At 47.2% G+C, this 26,774-nt stretch overlaps 1 protein-coding gene across 1 annotated transcript in view; it reads right to left on the bottom strand.

Moving 5' to 3' along the window:
- The window catches only part of ak5 (adenylate kinase 5), a 204,959-nt gene extending 179,485 nt beyond the window's left edge, over window positions 1-25,474 (bottom strand). The window contains exons 1-4 of the mRNA XM_041895479.2: window positions 25,095-25,474; window positions 22,689-22,875; window positions 20,423-20,590; window positions 14,652-14,824 (exon numbers count right to left, since the gene is read on the bottom strand). Coding sequence (XP_041751413.2) covers window positions 14,652-14,824; window positions 20,423-20,590; window positions 22,689-22,875; window positions 25,095-25,154 — 588 coding nt within the window. The 5' untranslated portion in view covers window positions 25,155-25,474. The remainder of the gene's footprint in view (window positions 1-14,651; window positions 14,825-20,422; window positions 20,591-22,688; window positions 22,876-25,094) is intronic.
- Between the last annotated feature and the right edge of the window lie 1,300 nt (window positions 25,475-26,774).

The following is a 26,774-nucleotide window of genomic DNA, read 5'->3' as shown; positions in this document are numbered from 1 at the left end:
GACTAGGGGACTGGAAACACTATACAGGGACTAGGGGACTGGAAACACTATACAGGGACTAGGGGACTGGAAACACTATACAGGGACTAGGGGACTGGAAACACTATACAGGGACTAGGGGACTGGAAACACTATACAGGGACTAGGGGACTGGAAACACTATACAGGGACTAGGGACTAGGGGACTAGGGGACTGGAAACACTATACAGGGACTAGGGGACTGGAAACACTAACAGGGACTAGGGGACTGGAAACACTATACAGGGACTAGGGGACTGGAAACACTATACAGGGACTAGGGGACTGGAAACACTATACAGGGACTAGGGGACTGGAAACACTATACAGGGACTAGGGGACTACTGAAAACACTATCAGGGACTAGGGGACTGGAAACACTATACAGGGACTAGGGGACTGGAAACACTATACAGGGACTAGGGGACTGAAACACTATACAGGGACTAGGGGACTGGAAACACTATACAGGGACTAGGGGACTGGAAACACTATACAGGGACTAGGGGACTGGAAACACTATACAGGGACTAGGGGGACTGGAAACACTATACAGGGACTAGGGGACTGGAAACACTATACAGGGACTAGGGGACTGGAAACACTATACAGGGACTAGGGGACTGGAAACACTATACAGGGACTAGGGGACTGGAAACACTATACAGGGACTAGGGGACTGGAAACACTATACAGGGACTAGGGGACTGGAAACACTATACAGGGACTAGGGGACTGGAAACACTATACAGGGACTAGGGGACTGGAAACACTATACAGGGACTAGGGGACTGGAAACACTATACAGGGACTAGGGGACTGGAAACACTATACAGGGACTAGGGGACTGGAAACACTATACAGGGACTAGGGGACTGGAAACACTATACAGGGACTAGGGGACTGGAAACACTATACAGGGACTAGGGGACTGGAAACACTATACAGGGACTAGGGGACTGGAAACACTATACAGGGACTAGGACAGGGGACTGGAAACACTATACAGGGACTAGGGGACTGGAAACACTATACAGGGACTAGGGGACTAGGGGACTGGAAACATTATACAGGGACTAGGGACTAGGGGACTGGAAACACTATACAGGGACTAGGGGACTGGAAACACTATACAGGGACTAGGGGACTGGAAACACTATACAGGGACTAGGGGACTGGAAACACTATACAGGGACTAGGGACTGGAAACACTATACAGGGACTAGGGGACTGGAAACACTATACAGGGACTAGGGGACTGGAAACACTATACAGGGACTAGGGGACTGGAAACACTATACAGGGACTAGGGGACTGGAAACACTATACAGGGACTAGGGGACTGGAAACACTATACAGGGACTAGGGGACTGGAAACACTATACAGGGACTAGGGGACTGGAAACACTATACAGGGACTAGGGGACTGGAAACACTATACAGGGACTAGGGGACTGGAAACACTATACAGGGACTAGGGGACTGGAAACACTATACAGGGACTAGGGGACTGGAAACACTATACAGGGACTAGGGGACTGGAAACACTATACAGGGACTAGGGGACTGGAAACACTATACAGGGACTAGGGGACTGGAAACACTATACAGGGACTAGGGGACTGGAAACACTATACAGGGACTAGGGGACTGGAAACACTATACAGGGACTAGGGGACTGGAAACACTATACAGGGACTAGGGGACTACTGAAAACACTATACAGGGACTAGGGGACTGGAAACACTATGCAGGGACTAGGGGACTGGAAACACTATACAGGGACTAGGAAGGGACTGGAAACACTATACAGGGACTAGGGGACTGGAAACACTATACAGGGACTAGGGGACTGGAAACACTATACAGGGACTAGGGGACTGGAAACACTATACAGGGACTAGGGACTAGGGACTGGAAACACTATACAGGGACTAGGGGACTGGAAACACTATACAGGGACTAGGGACTGGGGACTGGAAACACTATACAGGGACTAGGGGACTGGAAACACTATACAGGGACTAGGGAGGACTGGAAACACTATACAGGGACTAGGGGACTGGAAACACTATACAGGGACTAGGGACTGGACTGGAAACACTATACAGGGACTAGGGGACTGGAAACACTATACAGGGACTAGGGGACTGGAAACACTATACAGGGACTAGGGGACTGGAAACACTATACAGGGACTAGGGGACTGGAAACACTATACAGGGACTAGGGGACTGGAAACACTATACAGGGACTAGGGGACTGGAAACACTATACAGGGACTAGGGGACTGGAAACACTATACAGGGACTAGGGGACTGGAAACACTATACAGGGACTAGGGACTGGAAACACTATACAGGGACTAGGGGACTGGAAACACTATACAGGGACTAGGGGACTGGAAACACTACTTACAGGGACTAGGGGACTGGAAACACTATACAAGGGACTAGGGGACTGGAAACACTATACAGGGACTAGGGGACTGGAAACACTATACAGGGACTAGGGGACTGGAAACACTATACAGGGACTAGGGGACTGGAAACACTATACAGGGACTAGGGGACTGGAAACACTATACAGGGACTAGGGGACTGGAAACACTATACAGGAGACTAGGGGACTGGGGACTGGAAACACTATACAGGGACTAGGGGACTGGAAACACTATACAGGGACTAGGGGACTGGAAACACTATACAGGGACTAGGGGACTGGAAACACTATACAGGGACTAGGGGACTGGAAACACTATACAGGGACTAGGGGACTGGAAACACTATACAGGGACTAGGGGACTGGAAACACTATACAGGGACTAGGGGACTGGAAACACTATACAGGGACTAGGGGGACTGGAAACACTATACAGGGACTAGGGGACTGGAAACACTATACAGGGACTAGGGGACTGGAAACACTATACAGGGACTAGGGGACTGGAAACACTATACAGGGACTAGGGGACTGGAAACACTATACAGGGACTAGGGGACTGGAAACACTATACAGGGACTAGGGGACTGGAAACACTATACAGGGACTAGGGGACTGGAAACACTATACAGGGACTAGGGGACTGGAAACACTATACAGGGACTAGGGACTAGGGACTGGAAACACTATACAGGGACTAGGGGACTGGAAACACTATACAGGGACTAGGGGACTGGAAACACTATACAGGGACTAGGGGACTGGAAACACTATACAGGGACTAGGGACTAGGGGACTGGAAACACTATACAGGGACTAGGGGACTGGAAACACTATACAGGGACTAGGGGACTGGAAACACTATACAGGGACTAGGGGACTGGAAACACTATACAGGGACTAGGGACTAGGGGACTGGAAACACTATACAGGGACTAGGGGACTGGAAACACTATACAGGGACTAGGGGACTAGGGGACTGGAAACACTATACAGGGACTAGGGACTAGGGGACTGGAAACATTATACAGGGACTAGGGGACTGGAAACACTATACAGGGACTAGGGGACTAGGGGACTGGAAACACTATACAGGGACTAGGGGACTGGAAACACTATACAGGGACTAGGGGACTGGAAACACTATACAGGGACTAGGGGACTGGAAACACTATACAGGGACTAGGGGACTGGAAACACTATACAGGGACTAGGGGACTGGAAACACTATACAGGGACTAGGGGACTGGAAACACTATACAGGGACTAGGGGACTGGAAACACTATACAGGGACTAGGGGACTAGGGGACTGGAAACACTATACAGGGACTAGGGGACTGGAAACACTATACAGGGACTAGGGGACTGGAAACACTATACAGGGACTAGGGGACTAGGGGACTGGAAACACTATACAGGGACTAGGGACTAGGGGACTGGAAACACTATACAGGGACTAGGGGACTAGGGGACTGGAAACACTATACAGGGACTAGGGGACTGGAAACACTATACAGGGACTAGGGGACTGGAAACACTATACAGGGACTAGGGGACTGGAAACACTATACAGGGACTAGGGGACTGGAAACACTATACAGGGACTAGGGGACTGGAAACACTATACAGGGACTAGGGGACTGGAAACACTATACAGGGACTAGGGGACTGGAAACACTATACAGGGACTAGGGGACTGGAAACACTATACAGGGACTAGGGGACTGGAAACACTATACAGGGACTAGGGATGGACTGGAAACACTATACAGGGACTAGGGGACTGGAAACACTATACAGGGACTAGGGGACTGGAAACACTATTACAGGGACTAGGGGACTGGAAACACTATACAGGGACTAGGGGACTGGAAACACTATACAGGGACTAGGGGACTGGAAACACTATACAGGGACTAGGGACTGGAAACACTATACAGGGACTAGGGGACTGGAAACACTATACAGGGACTAGGGGACTGGAAACACTATACAGGGACTAGGGGACTGGAAACACTATACAGGGACTAGGGGACTGGAAACACTATACAGGGACTAGGGGACTGGAAACACTATACAGGGACTAGGGGACTGGAAACACTATACAGGGACTAGGGGACTAGGAAACACTATCACAGGGACTAGGGGACTGGAAACACTATACAGGGACTAGGGGACTGGAAACACTATACAGGGACTAGGGAGGACTGGAAACACTATACAGGGACTAGGGGACTGGAAACACTATACAGGGACTAGGGGACTAGGGGACTGGAAACACTATACAGGGACTAGGGGACTGGAAACACTATAACAGGGACTAGGGGACTGGAAACACTATACAGGGACTAGGGGACTGGAAACACTATACAGGGACTAGGGGACTAGGGGACTGGAAACACTATACAGGGACTAGGGGACTGGAAACACTATACAGGGACTAGGGGGACTGGAAACACTATAACAGGGACTAGGGACTGGAAACACTATACAGGGACTAGGGGACTGGAAACACTATACAGGGACTAGGGGACTGGAAACACTATAAAGGGACTAGGGGACTGGAAACACTATACAGGGACTAGGGGACTGGAAACACTATACAGGGACTAGGGGACTGGAAACACTATACAGGGACTAGGGGACTGGAAACACTATACAGGGACTAGGGGACTGGAAACACTATACAGGGACTAGGGGACTGGAAACACTATACAGGGACTAGGGGACTGGAAACACTATACAGGGACTAGGGGACTAGGGACTGGAAACACTATACAGGGACTAGGGGACTGGAAACACTATACAGGGACTAGGGGACTGGAAACACTATACAGGGACTAGGGACTGGAAACACTATACAGGGACTAGGGGACTGGAAACACTATACAGGGACTAGGGGACTGGAAACACTATACAGGGACTAGGGGACTGGAAACACTATACAGGGACTAGGGGACTGGAAACACTATACAGGGACTAGGGGACTGGAAACACTATACAGGGACTAGGGGACTGGAAACACTATACAGGGACTAGGGGACTGGAAACACTATACAGGGACTAGGGGACTGGAAACACTATACAGGGACTAGGACTAGGGGACTGGAAACACTATACAGGGACTAGGGGACTGGAAACACTATACAGGGACTAGGGGACTGGAAACACTATACAGGGACTAGGGGACTGGAAACACTATACAGGGACTAGGGGACTGGAAACACTATACAGGGACTAGGGGACTGGAAACACTATACAGGGACTAGGGGACTGGAAACACTATACAGGGACTAGGGGACTGGAAACACTATACAGGGACTAGGGACTGGAAACACTATACAGGGACTAGGGACTAGGGACTGGAAACACTATACAGGGACTAGGGGACTGGAAACACTATACAGGGACTAGGGGACTGGAAACACTATACAGGGACTAGGGGACTAGGGGACTGGAAACACTATACAGGGACTAGGGACTAGGGGACTGGAAACATTATACAGGGACTAGGGGACTGGAAACACTATACAGGGACTAGGGGACTGGAAACACTATACAGGGACTAGGGGACTGGAAACACTATACAGGGACTAGGGGACTGGAAACACTATACAGGGACTAGGGGACTGGAAACACTATACAGGGACTAGGGGACTGGAAACACTATACAGGGACTAGGGGACTAGGGGACTGGAAACACTATACAGGGACTAGGGGACTGGAAACACTATACAGGGACTAGGGGACTGGAAACACTATACAGGGACTAGGGGACTGGAAACACTATACAGGGACTAGGGGACTGGAAACACTATACAGGGACTAGGGGACTGGAAACACTATACAGGGACTAGGGGACTGGAAACACTATACAGGGACTAGGGGACTGGAAACACTATACAGGGACTAGGGGACTAGGGGACTGGAAACACTATACAGGGACTAGGGACTAGGGGACTGGAAACACTATACAGGGACTAGGGGACTGGAAACACTATACAGGGACTAGGGGACTGGAAACACTATACAGGGACTAGGGACTAGGGGACTATGGGACTGGAAACACTATACAGGGACTAGGGGACTGGAAACACTATACAGGGACTAGGGGACTGGAAACACTATACAGGGACTAGGGGACTGGAAACACTATACAGGGACTAGGGACTAGGGGACTGGAAACACTATACAGGGACTAGGGGACTGGAAACACTATACAGGGACTAGGGACTAGGGGACTGGAAACACTATACAGGGACTAGGGGACTGGAAACACTATACAGGGACTAGGGGACTGGAAACACTATACAGGGACTAGGGGACTGGAAACACTATACAGGGACTAGGACTAGGGGACTGGAAACACTATACAGGGACTAGGGGACTGGAAACACTATACAGGGACTAGGGGACTGGAAACACTATACAGGGACTAGGGGACTGGAAACACTATACAGGGACTAGGGGACTGGAAACACTATACAGGGACTAGGGGACTGGAAACACTATACAGGGACTAGGGACTAGGGGACTAGGGGACTGGAAACACTATACAGGGACTAGGGGACTGGAAACACTATACAGGGACTAGGGGACTAGGGGACTGGAAACACTATACAGGGACTAGGGGACTGGAAACACTATACAGGGACTAGGGGACTGGAAACACTATACAGGGACTAGGGGACTGGAAACACTATACAGGGACTAGGGGACTAGGGGATGAAACACTATACAGGGACTAGGGGACTGGAAACACTATACAGGGACTAGGGGACTGGGGGACTGGAAACACTATACAGGGACTAGGGGACAGGGACTGAAACACTATACAGGGACTAGGGGACTGGAAACACTATACAGGGACTAGGGGACTGGAAACACTATACAGGGACTAGGGGACTGGAAACACTATACAGGGACTAGGGGACTGGAAACACTATACAGGGACTAGGGGACTGGAAACACTATACAGGGACTAGGGGACTGGAAACACTATACAGGGACTAGGGGACTGGAAACACTATACAGGGACTAGGGGACTGGAAACACTATACAGGGACTAGGGGACTGGAAACACTATACAGGGACTAGGGGACTGGAAACACTATACAGGGACTAGGGGACTGGAAACACTATACAGGGACTAGGGGACTGGAAACACTATACAGGGACTAGGGGACTGAAACACTATACAGGGACTAGGGGACTGGAAACACTATACAGGGACTAGGGGACTGGAAACACTATACAGGGACTAGGGGACTAGGGGACTGGAAACACTATACAGGGACTAGGGGACTGGAAACACTATACAGGGACTAGGGGACTGGAAACACTATACAGGGACTAGGGGACTGGAAACACTATACAGGGACTAGGGGACTGGAAACACTATACAGGGACTAGGGGACTGGAAACACTATACAGGGACTAGGGGACTGGAAACACTATACAGGGACTAGGGGACTGGAAACACTATACAGGGACTAGGGACTGGAAACACTATACAGGGACTAGGGGACTGGAAACACTATACAGGGACTAGGGGACTGAAACATACAGGGACTAGGGGACTGGAAACACTATACAGGGACTAGGGACTGGAAACACTATACAGGGACTAGGGGACTGGAAACACTATACAGGGACTAGGGACTGGAAACACTATACAGGGACTAGGGGACTGGAAACACTATACAGGGACTAGGGGACTGGAAACACTATACAGGGACTAGGGGACTGGAAACACTATGCAGGGACTAGGGACTATGGGGACTGGAAACACTATACAGGGACTAGGGGACTGGAAACACTATACAGGGACTAGGGGACTGGAAACACTATACAGGGACTAGGGGACTGGAAACACTATACAGGGACTAGGGACTAGGGTGTACTATGTAGGGACTAGGGTGTATTATGTAGGGACTAGGGTGCACTATGTAGGGACTAGGGTGCACTATGTAGGGACTAGGGTGCACTATGTAGGGACTAGGGTGCACTATGTAGGGACTAGGGTGCACTATGTAGGGACTAGGGTGCACTATGTAGGGACTAGTGTGCACTATGTAGGGACTAGGGTGTACTATGTAGGGACTAGGGTGCACTATGTAGGGACTAGGGACTAGGGTGCACTATGTAGGGACTAGGGACTAGGGTGTACTATGTAGGGACTAGGGTGCACTATGTAGGGACTAGGGACTAGGGTGCACTATGTAGGGACTAGGGACTAGGGTGCACTATGTAGGGACTAGGGACTAGGGTGTACTATGTAGGGATTAGGGTGCACTATGTAGGGACTAGGGACTAGGGTGCACTATGTAGGGACTAGGAAATAGGGTGCACTATGTAGGACCAGGGACTAGGGACTAGGGTGCACTATGTAGGGACCAGGGACTAGGGTGTACTATGTAGGGACTAGGGACTAGGGTTGCACTATGTAGGGACTAGGGACTAGGGTGCACTATGTAGGGACTAGGGTGTACTATGCAGGGACTAGGGACTGGGTGTACTATGTAGGGACTAGGGACCGGGTGCACTATGTAGGGACTAGGGTGCACCATGTAGGGACTAGGGTGTACTATGTAGGGACTAGGGACTAGGGTGCACTATGTAGGGACTAGGGAATAGGGTGCACTATGTAGGGACTAGGGACTAGGGACTAGGGTGCACTATGTAGGGACTAGGGACTAGGGTGCACTATGTAGGGACTAGGGTGCACTATGTAGGGACTAGGGTGCACTATGTAGGGACTAGGGTGTACTATGTAGGGACTAGGGACTAGGGTGCACTATGTAGGGACTAGGGAATAGGGTGCACTATGTAGGGACTAGGGACTAGGGACTAGGGTGCACTATGTAGGGACTAGGGACTAGGGTGTACTATGTAGGGACTAGGGACTAGGGTGCACTATGTAGGGACTAGGGACTAGGGTGCACTATGTAGGGACTAGGGTGTACTATGTAGGGACTAGGGACTAGGGTGTACTATGTAGGGACTAGGGTGCACTATGTAGGGACTAGGGACTAGGGTGCACTATGTAGGGACTAGGGTGCACTATGTAGGGACTAGGGACTAGGGTGTACTATGTAGGGACTAGGGACTAGGGTGCACTATGTAGGGACTAGGGTGTACTATGTAGGGACTAGGGACTAGGGTGTACTATGTAGGGACTAGGGTGCACTATGTAGGGACTAGGGTGTACTATGTAGGGACTTGGGTGCACTATGTAGGGACTAGGGACTAGGGTGTACTATGTAGGGACTAGGGTGCACTATGTAGGGACTAGGGACTAGGGTGTACTATGTAGGGACTAGGGACTAGGGTGCACTATGTAGGACTAGGACTAGGGTGCACTATGTAGGGACTAGGGTGCACTATGTAGGGACTAGGGTGCACTATGTAGGGACTAGGGACTAGGGTGTACTATGTAGGGACTAGGGTGCACTATGTAGGGACTAGGGACTAGGGTGCACTATGTAGGGACTAGGGACTAGGGTGCACTATGTAGGGACTAGGGTGTACTATGTAGGGACTAGGGTGTACTATGTAGGGACTAGGGACTAGGGTGTACTATGTAGGGACTAGGGTGTACTATGTAGGGACTAGGGACTAGGGTGCACTATGTAGGGACTATGGACTAGGGTGCACTATGTAGGGACTAGGGTGTACTATGTAGGGACTAGGGACTAGGGTGCACTATGTAGGGACTAGGGACTAGGGTGCACTATGTAGGGACTAGGGTGTACTATGTAGGGACTATGGACTAGGGTGTACTATGTAGGGACTAGGGACTAGGGTGCACTATGTAGGGACTAGGGTGTACTATGTAGGGACTAGGGACTAGGGTGCACTATGTAGGGACTATGGACTAGGGTGTACTATGTAGGGACTAGGGACTAGGGTGTACTATGTAGGGACTAGGGTGCACTATGTAGGGACTAGGGTGCACTATGTAGGGACTAGGGTGTACTATGTAGGGACTAGGGACTAGGGTACTATGTAGGACCAGGGACTAGGGTGCACTATGTAGGGACTGGGTGTACTATGTAGGGACTTGGACTAGGGTGTACTATGTAGGGACTAGGGACTAGGGTGTACTATGTAGGGACTAGGGACTAGGGTGCACTATGTAGGGACTAGGGACTGTGCACTATGTAGGACCAGGGTGTACTATGTAGGGACTAGGGACTAGGGTGTACTATGTAGGGACTAGGGACTAGGGTGCACTCATGTAGGGACCAGGGGTGTACTATGGGGACCAGGGACTAGGGTGCACTATGTAGGGACCAGGGACTAGGGTGCACTATGTAGGGACTAGGGTGTACCATGTAGGGACTAGGGACTAGGTGCACTATGTAGGGACTAGGGACTAGGGTGCACTATGTAGGGACTAGGGTGCACTATGTAGGACTAGGGACTAGGGTGTACTATGTAGGGACTGGGTGCACTATGTAGGGACTAGGGTGCACTATGTAGGGACTAGGGTGTACTATGTAGGGACTAGGGACTAGGGTGTACTATGTAGGACTAGGTGCACCATGTAGGGACCAGGGGTGCACTATGTAGGGACTAGGGTGCACCTATGTAGGGACTAGGGTGCACTATGTAGGGACTAGGGACTAGGGTGTACTATGTAGGGACTAGGGACTAGGTGTACTATGTAGGGACTAGGGTGCACCATGTAGAGGACTAGGGACTAGGGGTGCACTATGTAGGACCAGGGACTAGGGTGCACTATGTAGGGACTAGGGTGTACTATGTAGGGACTAGGGTGTACTATGTAGGACTAGGGACTAGGGTGCACTATGTAGGGACTAGGGGTGCACTATGTAGGGACTAGGGACTAGGTGTACTATGTAGGGACTATGAGGGACTAGGGTGCACTATGTAGGACTAGGGTGTACTATGTAGGGACCAGGGTACCATAGGACTAGGGTGCACTATGTAGGGACTAGGGGTGTACTATGTAGGACTAGGGTGCACTATGTAGGACTAGGGTGCACTATGTAGGGATTAGGGTGCACTATGTAGGGACTAGGGATTAGGTGCACTATGTAGGACTAGGGTAGAGGTGCACTATGTAGGGACTAGGGACTAGGGTGCACTATGTAGGGACTAGGGACTAGGGTGCACTATGTAGGGACTAGGGTGTACTATGTAGGGACTAGGGACTAGGGTGTACTATGTAGGGACTAGGGACTAGGGTGCACTATGTAGGGACTAGGGTGCACTATGTAGGGACTAGGGTGCACTATGGAGGACTAGGGTGTACTATGTAGGGACTAGGGTGCACTATGTAGGGGACTAGGGTGCACTATGTAGGGACTAGGTGTACTATGTAGGGACTAGGGTGCACTATGTAGGACTAGGGTGCACTATGTAGGACTAGGGTGTACTATGTAGGGATTAGGGTGCACTATGTAGGGACTAGGGATGTGCACTATGTAGACTAGGGTGTACTATGGGACTAGGGTGCACTATGTAGGGACTAGGGACTAGGGTGCACTATGTAGGACTAGGGGTGCACTATGTAGGGACTAGGGACTAGGGTGCACTATGTAGGGACTAGGGTGTACTATGTAGGGACTAGGGACTAGGGTGCACTATGTAGGACTGGGACTAGGGTCACTATGTAGGGACCAGGGTGCACTATGTAGGACTAGGGACTAGGGTGCACTATGTAGGACTAGGGGTGCACTATGTAGGGACTAGCACTATGTAGACTAGGGGTACTATGACTAGGGTGACTATGTAGGACTAGGGTGCACTATGTAGGGACTAGGGACTAGGGACTAGTAGGGACTAGGGTGCACTATGTAGGACCAGGACTAGGTGCACTATGTAGGGACTAGGGTGCACTATGTAGGACTGGACTAGGGTGTACTATGTAGGGACTAGGGACTAGGGTGCACTATGTAGGGACTAGGGACTAGGGTGTACTATGTAGGGACTAGGGTGCACTATGTAGAGACTAAGGTGTACTATGTAGGGACTAGGGACTAGGGTGCACTATGTAGGGACTAGGGAATAGGGTGCACTATGTAGGGACTAGGGACTAGGGTGCACTATGTAGGGACTAGGGACTAGGGTGCACTATGTAGGGACTAGGGACTAGGGTGCACTATGTAGGGACTAGGGACTAGGGTGCACTATGTAGGGACTAGGGTGCACTATGTAGGGACTAGGGTGTACTATGTAGGGACTAGGGACTAGGGTGCACTATGTAGGGACTAGGGAATAGGGTGCACTATGTAGGGACCAGGGACTAGGGTGCACTATGTGGGACTAGGGACTAGGGTGCACTATGTAGGGACTAGGGACTAGGGTGCACTATGTAGGGACTAGGGACTAGGGTGCACTATGTAGGGACTAGGGTGCACTATGTAGGGACTAGGGTGTACTATGTAGGGACTAGGGTGTACTATGTAGGGACTAGGGTGCACTATGTAGGGACTAGGGTGCACTATGTAGGGACTAGGGTGCACTATGTAGGGACTAGGGTGTACTATGTAGGGACTAGGGACTAGGGTGCACTATGTACGGACTATGGACTAGGGTGCACTATGTAGGGACTAGGGTGTACTATGTAGGGACTATGGACTAGGGTGCACTATGTAGGGACTAGGGACTAGGGTGTACTATGTAGGGACTAGGGTGTACTATGTAGGGACTAGGGTGCACTATGTAGGGACTAGGGACTAGGGTGCACTATGTAGGGACTAGGGTGCACTATGTAGGGACTAGGGACTAGGGTGCACTATGTAGGGACTAGGGTGTACTATGTAGGGACTAGGGACTAGGGTGCACTATGTAGGGACTAGGGACTAGGGTGCACTATGTAGGGACTAGGGTGCACTATGTAGGGACTAGGGTGCACTACGTAGGGACTAGGGTGCACTATGTAGGGACTAGGGTGTACTATGTAGGGACTAGGGACTAGGGTGCACATATATGTAGGACGGGACTAGGGTGCACTATGTAGGGACTAGGGTGCACTATGTAGGGACTAGGGTGTACTATGTAGGGACTAGGGTGTACTATGTAGGGACTAGGGTGCACTATGTAGGGACTAGGGTGCACTATGTAGGGACTAGGGTGCACTATGTAGGGACTAGGGTGTACTATGTAGGGACTAGGGACTAGGGTGCACTATGTACGGACTATGGACTAGGGTGCACTATGTAGGGACTAGGTTGTACTATGTAGGGACTATGGACTAGGGTGCACTATGTAGGGACTAGGGACTAGGGTGTACTATGTAGGGACTAGGGTGTACTATGTAGGGACTAGGGTGCACTATGTAGGGACTAGGGACTAGGGTGCACTATGTAGGGACTAGGGTGCACTATGTAGGGACTAGGGACTAGGGTGCACTATGTAGGGACTAGGGTGTACTATGTAGGGACTAGGGACTAGGGTGCACTATGTAGGGACTAGGGACTAGGGTGCACTATGTAGGGACTAGGGTGCACTATGTAGGGACTAGGGTGCACTATGTAGGGACTAGGGACTAGGGTGCACTATGTAGGGACTAGGGTGCACTATGTAAGGACTAGGGACTAGGGTGCACTATGTAGGGACTAGGGTGCACTATGTAGGGACTAGGGTGCACTATGTAGGGACTAGGGTGTACTATGTAGGGACTAGGGTGTATTATGTAGGGACTAGGGTGTACTATGTAGGGACTAGGGTGCACTATGTAGGGACTAGGGACTAGGGTGCACTATGTAGGGACTAGGGTGCACTATGTAGGGACTAGGGACTAGGGTGCACTATGTAGGGACTAGGGTGCACTACGTAGGGACTAGGGTGCACTATGTAGGGACTAGGGTGTACTATGTAGGGACTAGGGACTAGGGTGCACTATGTAGGGACTAGGGACTAGGGTGTACTATGTAGGGACTAGGGTGCACTATGTAGGGACTAGGGTGTACTATGTAGGGACTAGGGACTAGGGTGCACTATGTAGGGACTAGGGAATAGGGTGCACTATGTAGGGACTAGGGACTAGGGTGCACTATGTAGGGACTAGGGACTAGGGTGCACTATGTAGGGACTAGGGACTAGGGTGCACTATGTAGGGACTAGGGACTAGGGTGCACTATGTAGGGACTAGGGTGCACTATGTAGGGACTAGGGTGCACTATGTAGGGACTAGGGAATAGGGTGAGACTAGTATACCTGAGGTGCCAGCTCCCCATTGGTGATGATCTTGGCGATGAGACTCCACTTCCTGTTGCTGGTGGCGTTGTGAATCATCTTCTTCCTGAGCAGCTCTCCTACAGAGACGTACTGGAAGCCATAGCGCTCTGCTATCTTCAGACTCTGGGTTCCTTTACCACTGCCTGGCCCTCCTGGAGAGAGAGAGAGAGGGGAGAGAGGGAAGGTGAGGGTGTGCGTGTGTCTCTCTCCTACAGAGACGTACTGGAAGCCATAGCGCTCTGCTATCTTCAGACTCTGGGTTCCTTTACCACTGCCTGGCCCTCCTGGAGAGAGAGAGAGAGGGGAGAGAGGGAAGGTGAGGGTGTGCGTGTGTGTCTCTCTCCTACAGAGACGTACAGGAAGCCATAACGCTCTGCTATCTTCAGACTCTGGGTTCCTTTACCACTGCCTGGCCCTCCTGGAGAGAGAGAGAGAGGGGAGAGAGGGAAGGTGAGGGTGTGCGTGTGTGTTCTCTCTCCTACAGAGACGTACAGGAAGCCATAACGCTCTGCTATCTTCAGACTCTGGGTTCCTTTACCACTGCCTGGCCCTCCTGGAGAGAGAGAGAGAGGGGAGAGAGGGAAGGTGAGGGTGTGTGTGTGTGGTGTGTGTGTGTGTCTCTCTCCTACAGAGACGTACTGGAAGCCATAGCGCTCTGCTATCTTCAGACTCTGGGTTCCTTTACCACTGCCCTCCTGGAGGGAGAGAGGGAGTGGGAGGGTGGGTTTAAGGTATAGGTGTAGTGTTGGGAGTGGGGGTGTGGGTGTGTCCCCCCCCCCATCCACCTCTCCCTCTCTCTCTCCGTCTCTTGCCCACTGTGTAAAAGTTGGGGAACTAAAAGTTTGTCATGATCAGGTGGTAACAGCATCTCTCCCTCACAGCCAGCGGTGCTCTCTCTCTCTGTCTCTGTCTCTCTCTCTTTCTCTCGCTCTCTCACAATTACAATAACAGGGTGGGTTAGCATTTGTTAGGGGGTATGATTTTTGTGCGTCTAACTTTCTCACTCATCATTGTTCACGATTCATTCAGGATTATCCATAATCTTGGTAGCATCCGCATTAATGAATAAGTGTCGATAAACATATTGCCGTCGAAGATCTGGATGTGGATTAAGGCAGCCCTCCGCACCTCTCTGATTGAGGGGTTGGGTTGAATGAGACACATTAATTTCTATCGGGCACAAAATAATCAGAAACACAACCAAAACAAACAGCAAATGCATCCAACAAATGTGTAGAGTCACAAGCCTGATGTAGTCATTGCGTGCTGTGAAAGCCTGATGTAGTCATTGCGTGCTGTGAAAGCCTGATGTAGTCATTGCGTGCTGTGAAAGCCTGATGTAGTCATTGCGTGCTGTGAAAGCCTGATGTAGTCATTGCGTGCTGTGAAAGCCTGATGTAGTCATTGCGTGCTGTGAAAGCCTGATGTAGTCATTGCGTGCTGTGAAAGCCTGATGTAGTCATTGCGTGCTGTGAAAGCCTGATGTAGTCATTGCGTGCTGTGAAAGCCTGATGTAGTCATTGCGTGCTGTGAAAGCCTGATGTAGTCATTGCGTGCTGTGAACGCCTGATGTAGTCATTGCGTGCTGTGAAAGCCTGATGTAGTCATTGCGTTCTGTGAATATGGGACCAAATACATTTGACTACTTTAACACACATTAATTTAGTTAATTTGTCCCAATACTTTTGGTGCTCACTGTATTTACTGGCTTTCCAGGGACTGATTCAGACCTAGGACACCAGGTGAGGGGACTTCCTAGCCAATGGCCAATCAATCAACCAATATATCAATCAATCAATCAACCAATCTATCAATCAACCAATCACTATATTATTATATAATCTGTTATAGACTATATTATTATATAATCTGTTGTAGACTACATTATTATATAATCTGTTGTAGACTATATTATTATATAATCTGTTGTAGACTATATTATTATATAATCTGTTGTAGACTACATTATTATATAATCTGTTGTAGACTACATTATTATATAATCTGTTGTAGACTATATTATTATATAATCTGTTGTAGACTATATTATTATATCATCTGTTGTAGACTATATTATTATATAATCTGTTGTAGACTATATTATTATATAATCTGTTGTAGACTATATTATTATATAATCTGTTGTAGACTATATTATTATATAATCTGTTGTAGACTATATTATTATATAATCTGTTGTAGACTATATTATTATATAATCTGTTGTAGACTATATTATTATATAATCTGTTGTAGACTACATTATTATATAATCTGTTGTAGACTATATTATTATATAATTTGTTGTAGACTACATTATTATATAATCTGTTGTAGACTATATTATTATATAATCTGTTGTAGACTATATTATTATATAATCTGTTGTAGACTATATTATTATATAATTTGTTGTAGACTACATTATTATATAATCTGTTGTAGACTATATTATTATATAATCTGTTGTAGACTATATTAATATATAATCTATCTGTTGTAGACTATATTATTATATAATCTGTTGTAGACTATATTATTATATAATCTGTTGTAGACTATATTATTATATAATCTGTTGTAGACTATATTAATATATATTCTATCTGTTGTAGACTATATTATTATATAATCTGTTGTAGACTATATTATTATATAATCTGTTGTAGACTATATTATTATATAATCTGTTGTAGACTACATTATTATATAATCTGTTGTAGACTATATTATTATATAATTTGTTGTAGACTACATTATTATATAATCTGTTGTAGACTATATTATTATATAATCTATTTGTAGACTATATTATTATATAATCTTTGTTGTAGACTATATTATTATATAATCTGTTGTAGACTATATTATTATATAATCTGTTGTAGACTATATTATTATATAATCTTGTTGTAGACTATATTATTATATAATCTGTTGTAGACTACATTATTATATAATCTGTTGTAGACTATATTATTATATAATCTGTTGTAGACTATATTAATATATAATCTATCTGTTGTAGACTATATTATTATATAATCTGTTGTAGACTATATTATTATATAATCTGTTGTCCCAAATGGCCCCCTATCCCCTATTGGTCCTGGTCTAAAGTAGTGCACTATATAGGGACTAGGGTGCCATTCTCTGGTCTAAAGTAGTGCACTATATAGGGAATAGGGTGCCATTCTCTGATCTAAAGTAGTGCACTATATAGGGAATAGGGTGCCATTCTCTGGTCTAATGTAGTGCACTATGTAGGGACTAGGGTGCCATTTGGGATGCAGACAAGGTGAATTGATAGTACTGTAGTAGAGGCTGTAAACATGGTCATATGCATGTCAATGAAGTCTGATTAGTAAAAATATATGTTTGATACGTATCTAACGGTGTGAATGGAACGTCCAATCCTTTGTTACCTGCCGGCCTTATCTTCTTAAGGAAGAGAAACGATCGATAGAACTCACCATGGAAACCAATCAAATCCTCGATAGATGAATTTGCCTCCAGTTGTTCCTTGTTCAGATGGCAACGAACAGCCCACTCACAGACAGAAATGCCCGCATACTGGCACGTACACATATCCTGTAGGCAGCAGGCATGCACACTCACCCACCTACGCACCAGATTGAGGATGACTAACCCTAAAGGTTTAAGGTTATGGTCAGGGTTAGAGGTTACAGTGCTAGGTTCGGTGCTATGGTCAGGGTTAGAGGTTACAGTGCTAGGTTCGGTGCTATGGTCAGGGTTAAAGGTTACAGTGCTAGGTTCGGTGCTATGGTCAGGGTTAGAGGTTACAGTGCTAGGTTCGGTGCTATGGTCAGGGTTAAAGGTTACAGTGCTAGGTTCGGTGCTATGGTCAGGGTTAAAGGTTACAGTGCTAGGTTCAGTGCTATGGTCAGGGTTAAAGGTTACAGTGCTAGGTTCGGTGCTATGGTCAGGGTTAAAGGTTACAGTGCTAGGTTCGGTGCTATGGTCAGGGTTAGAGGTTACAGTGCTAGGTTCGGTGCTATGGTCAGGGTTAGAGGTTACAGTGCTAGGTTCGGTGCTATGGTCAGGGTTAGAGGTTACAGTGCTAGGGTTTTGGTGCTATGGTCAGGGTTAAAGGTTACAGTGCTAGGTTCGGTGCTATGGTCAGGGTTAAAGGTTACAGTGCTAGGTTCGGTGCTATGGTCAGGGTTAGAGGTTACAGTGCTAGGTTCGGTGCTATGGTCAGGGTTAAAGGTTACAGTGCTAGGTTCGGTGCTATGGTCAGGGTTAAAGGTTACAGTGCTAGGTTCGGTGCTATGGTCAGGGTTAAAGGTTACAGTGCTAGGTTCGGTGCTATGGTCAGGGTTAGAGGTTACAGTGCTAGGTTCGGTGCTATGGTCAGGGTTAAAGGTTACAGTGCTAGGTTCGGGTGCTATGGTCAGGGTTAGAGGTTACAGTGCTAGGTTCGGTGCTATGGTCAGGGTTAAAGGTTACAGTGCTAGGTTCGGTGCTATGGTCAGGGTTAGAGGTTACAGTGCTAGGTTTGGTGCTATGGTCAGGGTTAAAGGTTACAGTGCTAGGTTCGGGTGCTATGGTCAGGGTTAAAGGTTACAGTGCTAGGTTCGGTGCTATGGTCAGGGTTAAAGGTTACAGTGCTAGGTTCGGTGCTATGGTCAGGGTTAGAGGTTACAGTGCTAGGTTCGGTGCTATGGTCAGGGTTAAAGGTTACAGTGCTAGGTTCGGTGCTATGGTCAGAGTTAAAGGTTACAGTGCTAGGTTCGGTGCTATGGTCAGGGTTAAAGGTTACAGTGCTAGGTTCGGTGCTATGGTCAGGGTTAAAGGTTACAGTGCTAGGTTCGGTGCTATGGTCAGGGTTAAAGGTTACAGTGCTAGGTTCGGTGCTATGGTCAGGGTTAAAGGTTACAATGCTAGGTTCGGTGCTATGGTCAGGGTTAAAGGTTACAGTGCTAGGTTCTGTGCTATGGTCAGGGTTAAAGGTTACAGTGCTAGGTTCGGTGCTATGGTCAGGGTTAAAGGTTACAGTGCTAGGTTCGGTGCTATGGTCAGGGTTAAAGGTTACAGTGCTAGGTTCGGTGCTATGGTCAGGGTTAAAGGTTACAGTGCTAGGTTCGGTGCTATGGTCAGGGTTCAAGGTTACAGTGCTAGGTTCGGTGCTATGGTCAGGGTTAAAGGTTACAGTGCTAGGTTCGGTGCTATGGTCAGGGTTAAAGGTTACAGTGCTAGGTTCGGTGCTATGGTCAGGGTTAAAGGTTACAGTGCTAGGTTCGGTGCTATGGTCAGGGTTAAAGGTTACAGTGCTAGGTTCGGTGCTATGATCAGGGTTAAAGGTTACAGTGCTAGGTTCGGTGCTATGGTCAGGGTTAAAGGTTAAAGTCAGGGTCAGGTTGTTTACCGATGACGAGGATGACTTTAGGTCTTGGTCTGGAGGGGTTCGGGTTGGGGTTAGAGGTCAGGGTTAGGGTTCGAGGTTATAGGTAATTTAGGGATGATGAGGAGGACTTTGGGTCTTTCGTCTTGAAGGGTCAGGGTTGGGGTTAGTCAGGGTTCGAGGTTAGAGGTAATTTACAGATGATGAGGAGGACTTTGGGTCGGGGTCTGGAGGGGTCAGGGTTGGGGTTAGAGGTCAGGGTTAGAGGTCATGGCTAGGGTTAGAGGTTATAGGTCATTTAGTGATGATGAGGAGGACTTTGGGTCTTTCGTCTTGAAGGGTCAGGGTTGAGGTTAGTCAGGGTTAGAGGTTAGAGGTAATTTACCGATGATGAGGAGGACTTTGGGTCGGGGTCTGGAGGGGTCGAACACCTCGTACTCCTCGATGAGCTCAGCGGTCTCCGACAGGTCTGAATCACTCTCAATGGAGAACTGGCTGATGGGAGGGAGACGGTCGTAGCGCCGGTACGGGAAGTTGGGACTGTCTGGGAGCACTGGTGGGAGAGAACACACTCAGGTAAGTAGGCAGGCAAGCACACACACACACACACACACACACACACACACACACACACACACACACAAGTTGTTATTCAGCAAGAGATTGTTTCTTACATGTATCTAATACCACTTTTATCCACATAATTTCATTGACTAATTGGCCACAATGCTGAATTAGTCATACACTATAAGATACAGCCCTGAGAGAGACAGAAGTGTGTACTGGCAATGGTATTACGAGCCCTGACAGACCAACAGTCAAAAACAATGCAACCAGCCTCGCGATCATTCAAATTAAAAATGAGTCAAAACATTTTCAGAATAGGTTTAGCGTCAAACTCGGTAGGCTGCAGCTCATTAGCATCAAACTCGGTAGGCTGCAGCTCATTAGCGTCAAACTCGGTAGGCTGCAGCTCATTAGCGTCAAACTCGGTAGGCTGCAGCTCATTAGCGTCAAACTCGGTAGGCTGCAGCTCATTAGCATCAAACTCGGTAGGCTGCAGCTCATTAGCATCAAACTCGGTAGGCTGCAGCTCATTAGCGTCAAACTCGGTAGGCTGCAGCTCATTAGCGTCAAACTCGGTAGGCTGCAGCTCCTTAGCATCAAACTCGGTAGGCTGCAGCTCCTTAGCATCAAACTCGGTAGGCTGTAGCTCAACAGACAGAGACAAGGCAAACGCCAGACTAAACATCACCTTCTGGTAAAGCCTGTGTTCTACCAACTGAGCCACACGGTACCAGGTCCAAGTCTCAGGCTACAGCCTCAGACTTAACATCAAACCAAACGATCACTTTCTCTTTGCAGCCACCCTGCATCTGTTTCCCCTGATGTCTGTCAGCACCTGAGGGTTGCTGTTACATGTTACACTACTACTGGCTCTGGCTGTGTACCAAATAGCACCCTATTCCCTATATAGTGCACTACTTTTGACCAGGGCCCATAGGGATGGGAAAGGTCCATAGGGCTCTGGTCAAAAGCAGTGCACTATGCAGGGGTATAGGGTGCCATTTGGGATGCAAGCTAGTTTATGATCCCCTTTGCTCTTCAGATTGTCAAAAAGATAATTAAGTACAGGAGTGTAACAATGTCTAGTATCTATCTATCTCTCTATCTATCTATCTCTCTCTCTCTCTATCTATCTATATATCTATATATCTCTCTCTCTCTCTCTCTCTCTCTCTCTCTCTCTCTCTCTCTCTCTCTCTCTCTCTCTCTATCTATCTATCTATCTATCTATCTATCTATCTATCTATCTATCTATCTATCTATCTATCTATCTATCTATCTATCTATCTATCTATCTATCTATCTATCTATCTATCTATCTAGCTGTAACTATGTAACAATGTATGTACATAGATACAATCTAATCTATGTATCTAGCTGTGCCAATAACCTTACCCCAGGTTAGAATGGGTGGACAGACAGATATCTTTATCACGATGTCTCATTCAGAATGGAAACCAGCAGGGATACTGACCTTGAGGTGCGGATTTGAGACAAGGTTGTCTACAGGGAAACCCTGCCCTTACCAGCCACTCCTAAATATCCCTGTGCCTTTTACGCAAGGCACTTAATCCCTAACAACTAGGAGCGTTGTAGACTACAATAGCTGCCCTTTTCTCCAACCTCTGTGTGAGTTTGTGTTTCTTTTGGAGGGGTTGGAATAAAGCAGAACACAACATTTCCATTGGACAGTTAAGTAATATTTTCCTTCTCTGCTAATAATGTACTATCTATCCAGCTGCTACAATAACAAAACCCCAGGTTAGAATGGGTGGACAGACAGACATCTTATCTTTTTACAGTATTGCTCCCTGATCTCAATGTCTGGATTTAAGAACATTGTTTTTCCAGGGGTAACCCTGACTCTGAATGTGTCTTTCCTTCATTCCCCGTGTCCTCTCTATGCCATCTGTCTCAAAATGGTTTGGAGGAAACGGTCAGAGTGGGAGACCTTGGATCTTCTCCTGCCATACGGTTTGGGAAGGAGGCAAGTGGAGACGATGCAAGGAATCGAGGAAAGACCAATTGAAAACGAGCCTCCTCAGCCCTCACTCCTAGTGTGGCAGAACACACACACCGCTCACCATTTCGGAAGAAGGACCTACGCGATTGTCCTCCGTTGAGGGGGGGAAGGGACTTCTTCTCCTGGCCGACGAATGTGTCCCAGCGGACCCTGTCTGGTCCCCCAAGCTCCCTCACCTTCTTTAGACACACCTCCAGGTAGTCTATAGGGTCCTCTGGCTTATAGTACATCAACCCTGTCAACAGGCTCTGGAGAAGACAACAACAACATCATCAACAACAACAACAACAACAACAACACAATGAGAGAGACAGATACATAACCCTAACCCTGACCCCTTACCCTGACCTCTAACCCAGACCCTAACCTCTAACCCTAACCAGTCTTAACCCTAACACTAACCACAGACCTGTAGAGGCTTATAGTACATCAACCCTGTCAACAGGCTCTGGAGAAGACAACAACAACATCATCAACAACAACAACAACAACAACAACACAATGAGAGAGACAGATACATAACCCTAACCCTGACCCCTTACCCTGACCTCTAACCCAGACCCTAACCTCTAACCCTAACCAGTCAATACTAACCACAGACCTGTAGAGGCTTATAGCACATCATTACTATCAACAGGCTCTGGAGAAGACAACAACAACATCATCAACAACAACAACAACAACAACAACACAATGAGAGAGACAGATACATAACCCTAACCCTGACCCCTTACCCTGACCTCTAACCCAGACCCTAACCTCTAACCCTAACCAGTCAATACTAACCACAGACCTGTAGAGGCTTATAGCACATCATTACTATCAACAGGCTCTGGAGAAGACAACATCAACAACAACAACAACAATAGCAACAACAACACAATGAGAGAGACAGAAGTGAAACCCTGACCCCCTGACCCTCAACCCCGACCCCTTAGCCTGACCCAAACCTCCTCTAACCCTAACAGATTCATGTTGATGTTATATCATTGTTTTAAGACTTGAAACGTAATCGTAGAGCATTGTACATTTTCTGCATTGTGCTTTCACAGGTGCGTTAGATCTGCACAAAACCATGTCACCAGTGTAGGGAAACGGCACAAGACTTCCAGCCTGGGTTAACTTATTACAGCTGGTGGAAAGATCGTGGTGAAAGTGACATCCATAGGAAAGGCACAGGAGACCTCTGTCTATGTTGACTGTCCTGTTCTCTATTAGAAAACACAATGAATAAATCACTTTATGAGAGAACTTTCTTTCCACCCATGTAGAGAGAAATACCACTTACGTGTGTGTGTCGTCTGTGCGTGTCATTCCTTCACCCTGAGGGTTCTTAAACAATCCCCTCTGAGACTAAAGACATCCTTCCAACTAAGCATCCACCCTCTTCTTCTCTGTCCCAAATGGCACCCCTATTCCCTACGTAGCGCACAACTACCCTACGGGCCCTGGTCAAAAGTAGCGCACTATGTAGGGAATAGGGTACCATTTGGGATGCATGCCTTCAACTACTACCCTCTACAGCTCCACTGCCAGAAGCCGTGGATTTATTGTTGTATTTCCCAAACCAACACAATGGACTGGGGTTGGGGCCAAAGATTTAGAAGATGGTTCATTGATTTATGGGTTACAAAATAATGTTTTTTTTAAAAAGAAAAATGGGTTCTAAAATATTTTTGATCTGGAAAATGACTCAAATGCTTGGCAGAACCTCCACTGTGTAAATTATATTACTAAACAAATAATGAATATACAATTAACTAAACATGCAAACAATATATAAAACAATACAAAATAAAAAGCATATCTACATTTTTTGTATTTTTTAAAGCATATATCCATCTATTAAAGAAGATTAAAGAATGTATCTGGTTAGTTAGCAAATACATATTATTTATTGAAACACACTGAAATAGGATAAACTATGCAGAATGTCTTGAATATGCAAGCCTTCACCCCAATGCTCTAGATTATTTGTAGTGGTCTCTCTCTCTATCTCTCTGCCTGACAGTTGTAAACATCAATTTGACACCATGACTAGAATTGGTTACCCAACATTATGTATTTATTTATTTACTTACAGCATCAGTCAGTTGTCTTTTTAATGAATAACATTATCTGACTAAAAATAATCATTAATAAAAACCTATATTGCCATTGGTTATATTGGAATGGATTCAACCATTTCAAACGTGATATGAAACCTTTCAAATGGTACCCTCTGATTGATGCTAAAACTGAAATAAAAAGGTGTATACCAGTATGCACTTATTTCTATGGCAGGGCTACTGTAGCTATCTATCATTTAGGCTCCACATACTGTATCATTTAACGATTTAGCCTAATGTGGACGACTAAACGAATATTTTTTCAAACACCAACGGATAATACCCTAATTAATCTGTAATACCGAACTGCCACGGATAAAAGTATTGTAACCGAAGCCCGCGAAGCCAAAAGATCTCACCTCAAACAGTTGAGGTATCTCCCGCCTAGTGAGATACTCCTTAGCATCGTTGGTATTCATCTCGACGTTTGGAGATGGAGAGAGATTCTGGCCGATATCACTCCGTTCTCGAAAATATCCGGCTTCGCTCTCAGGACAACAATTTACGGTTTCGCGTTGTCCGTATCGGTTTGTTGACGCTAGTCTACTGTGAATGGACCAACGGAACTCCGAGGTTTGACAGAAGCTCAGAACATTTTAACTTGTCACTTTATATCTGGATTCCAGGAGAAAGGTTAGGCAATGCCACGGGTGTCACCTTCTTCAGAGCGAACGGTGTGGCTATCTAGTCTGTTTCCTTCCTTATAGTATACTGCTCCTTCTTCTACTGCTGCGGCGTCTACTCTTCACACAACCAGACTGACACAAATGGGTCTCTCTCTGCGCATTCAGTGCGTTAGCTTTGAGCGTCTGTGGGCGTCTCTCTGTGCGCGGCGCGGGTGTCAAACTCAACAACACATGGACGGAGTGAAAGTGAATGTTATTCGGATAGCCTACAAACAGATGTAGGATCATATAATTTGAGCCAGTTTGCTACCGAAGGAAAATAATCCTGCAGCAACAGGAAAAGTTAATTATTATGTGGATTATAATTCATGGACATGTTTGTAATGTTAATACTCCTACCCTGCTACATGAAGTCACATTCCTAGAAGCCATCAGTTCCGAGAAACCATCAATGTCACCACACTGGTTTGAGTCCCTGATGTGGAGGGAGCGGGTTCTTCTGGTCCTGGAGAGATCTACCACACTGGTTTGAATCCCTGATGTGGAGGGAGTGGGTTCTTCTGGTCCTGGAGAGATCCACAGCCAGGCTGTGCATGTGTTTGTTTTAGCGCAGCACTTACAGTGGGGAATTTTTTTATTTAGTCAGCCACCAATTGTGCAAGTTCTCCCACTTAAAAATATGAGAGAGGCCTGTAATTTTCATCATAGGTACACGTCAACTATGACAGACAAACTGAGGGAAAAAAATCCAGAAAATCACATTGTAGGATTTATAATGAATTTATTTGCAAATTATGGGTGGAAAATAAGTATTTGGTCACCTACAAACAAGCAAGATTTCTGGCTCTCACAGACCTGTGAGAGTGGAGGCTCCTCTGTCCTCCACTCGTTACATGTATTAATGGCACCTGTTTGAACTTGTTATCAGTATAAAAGACACCTGTCCACAACCTCAAACAGTCACACTCCAAACTCCACTATGGCCAAGACCAAAGAGCTGTCAAAGGACACCAGAAACAAAATTGTAGACCTGCACCAGGCTGGAAAGACTGAATCTGCAATAGGTAAGCAGCTTGGTTTGAAGAAATCAACTGTGGGAGCAATTATTAGGAAATGGAAGACATACAAGACCACTGATAATCTCCCTCAATCTGGGGCTCCACGCAAGATCTCACCCCGTGGGGTCAAAATGATCACAAGAACGGTGAGCAAAAATCCCAGAACCACACGGGGGGACCTAGTGAATGACCTGCAGAGAGCTGGGACCAAAGTAACAAAGCCTACCATCAGTAACACACTACGCCGCAGGGACTCAAATCCTGCAGTGCAAGACGTGTCCCCCTGCTTAAGCCAGTACATGTCCAGGCCCATCTGAAGTTTGCTAGAGTGCATTTGGATGATCCAGAAGAGGAT

The sequence above is a fragment of the Coregonus clupeaformis genome, unplaced genomic scaffold (genome assembly GCF_020615455.1).
Source record: "Coregonus clupeaformis isolate EN_2021a unplaced genomic scaffold, ASM2061545v1 scaf0105, whole genome shotgun sequence".
In the NCBI taxonomy this organism is placed as follows: domain Eukaryota; kingdom Metazoa; phylum Chordata; class Actinopteri; order Salmoniformes; family Salmonidae; genus Coregonus; species Coregonus clupeaformis.
The sequence above is the reverse complement of the archived record's forward strand: the minus strand, read 5'-3'. Positions and strand labels throughout refer to the sequence as shown.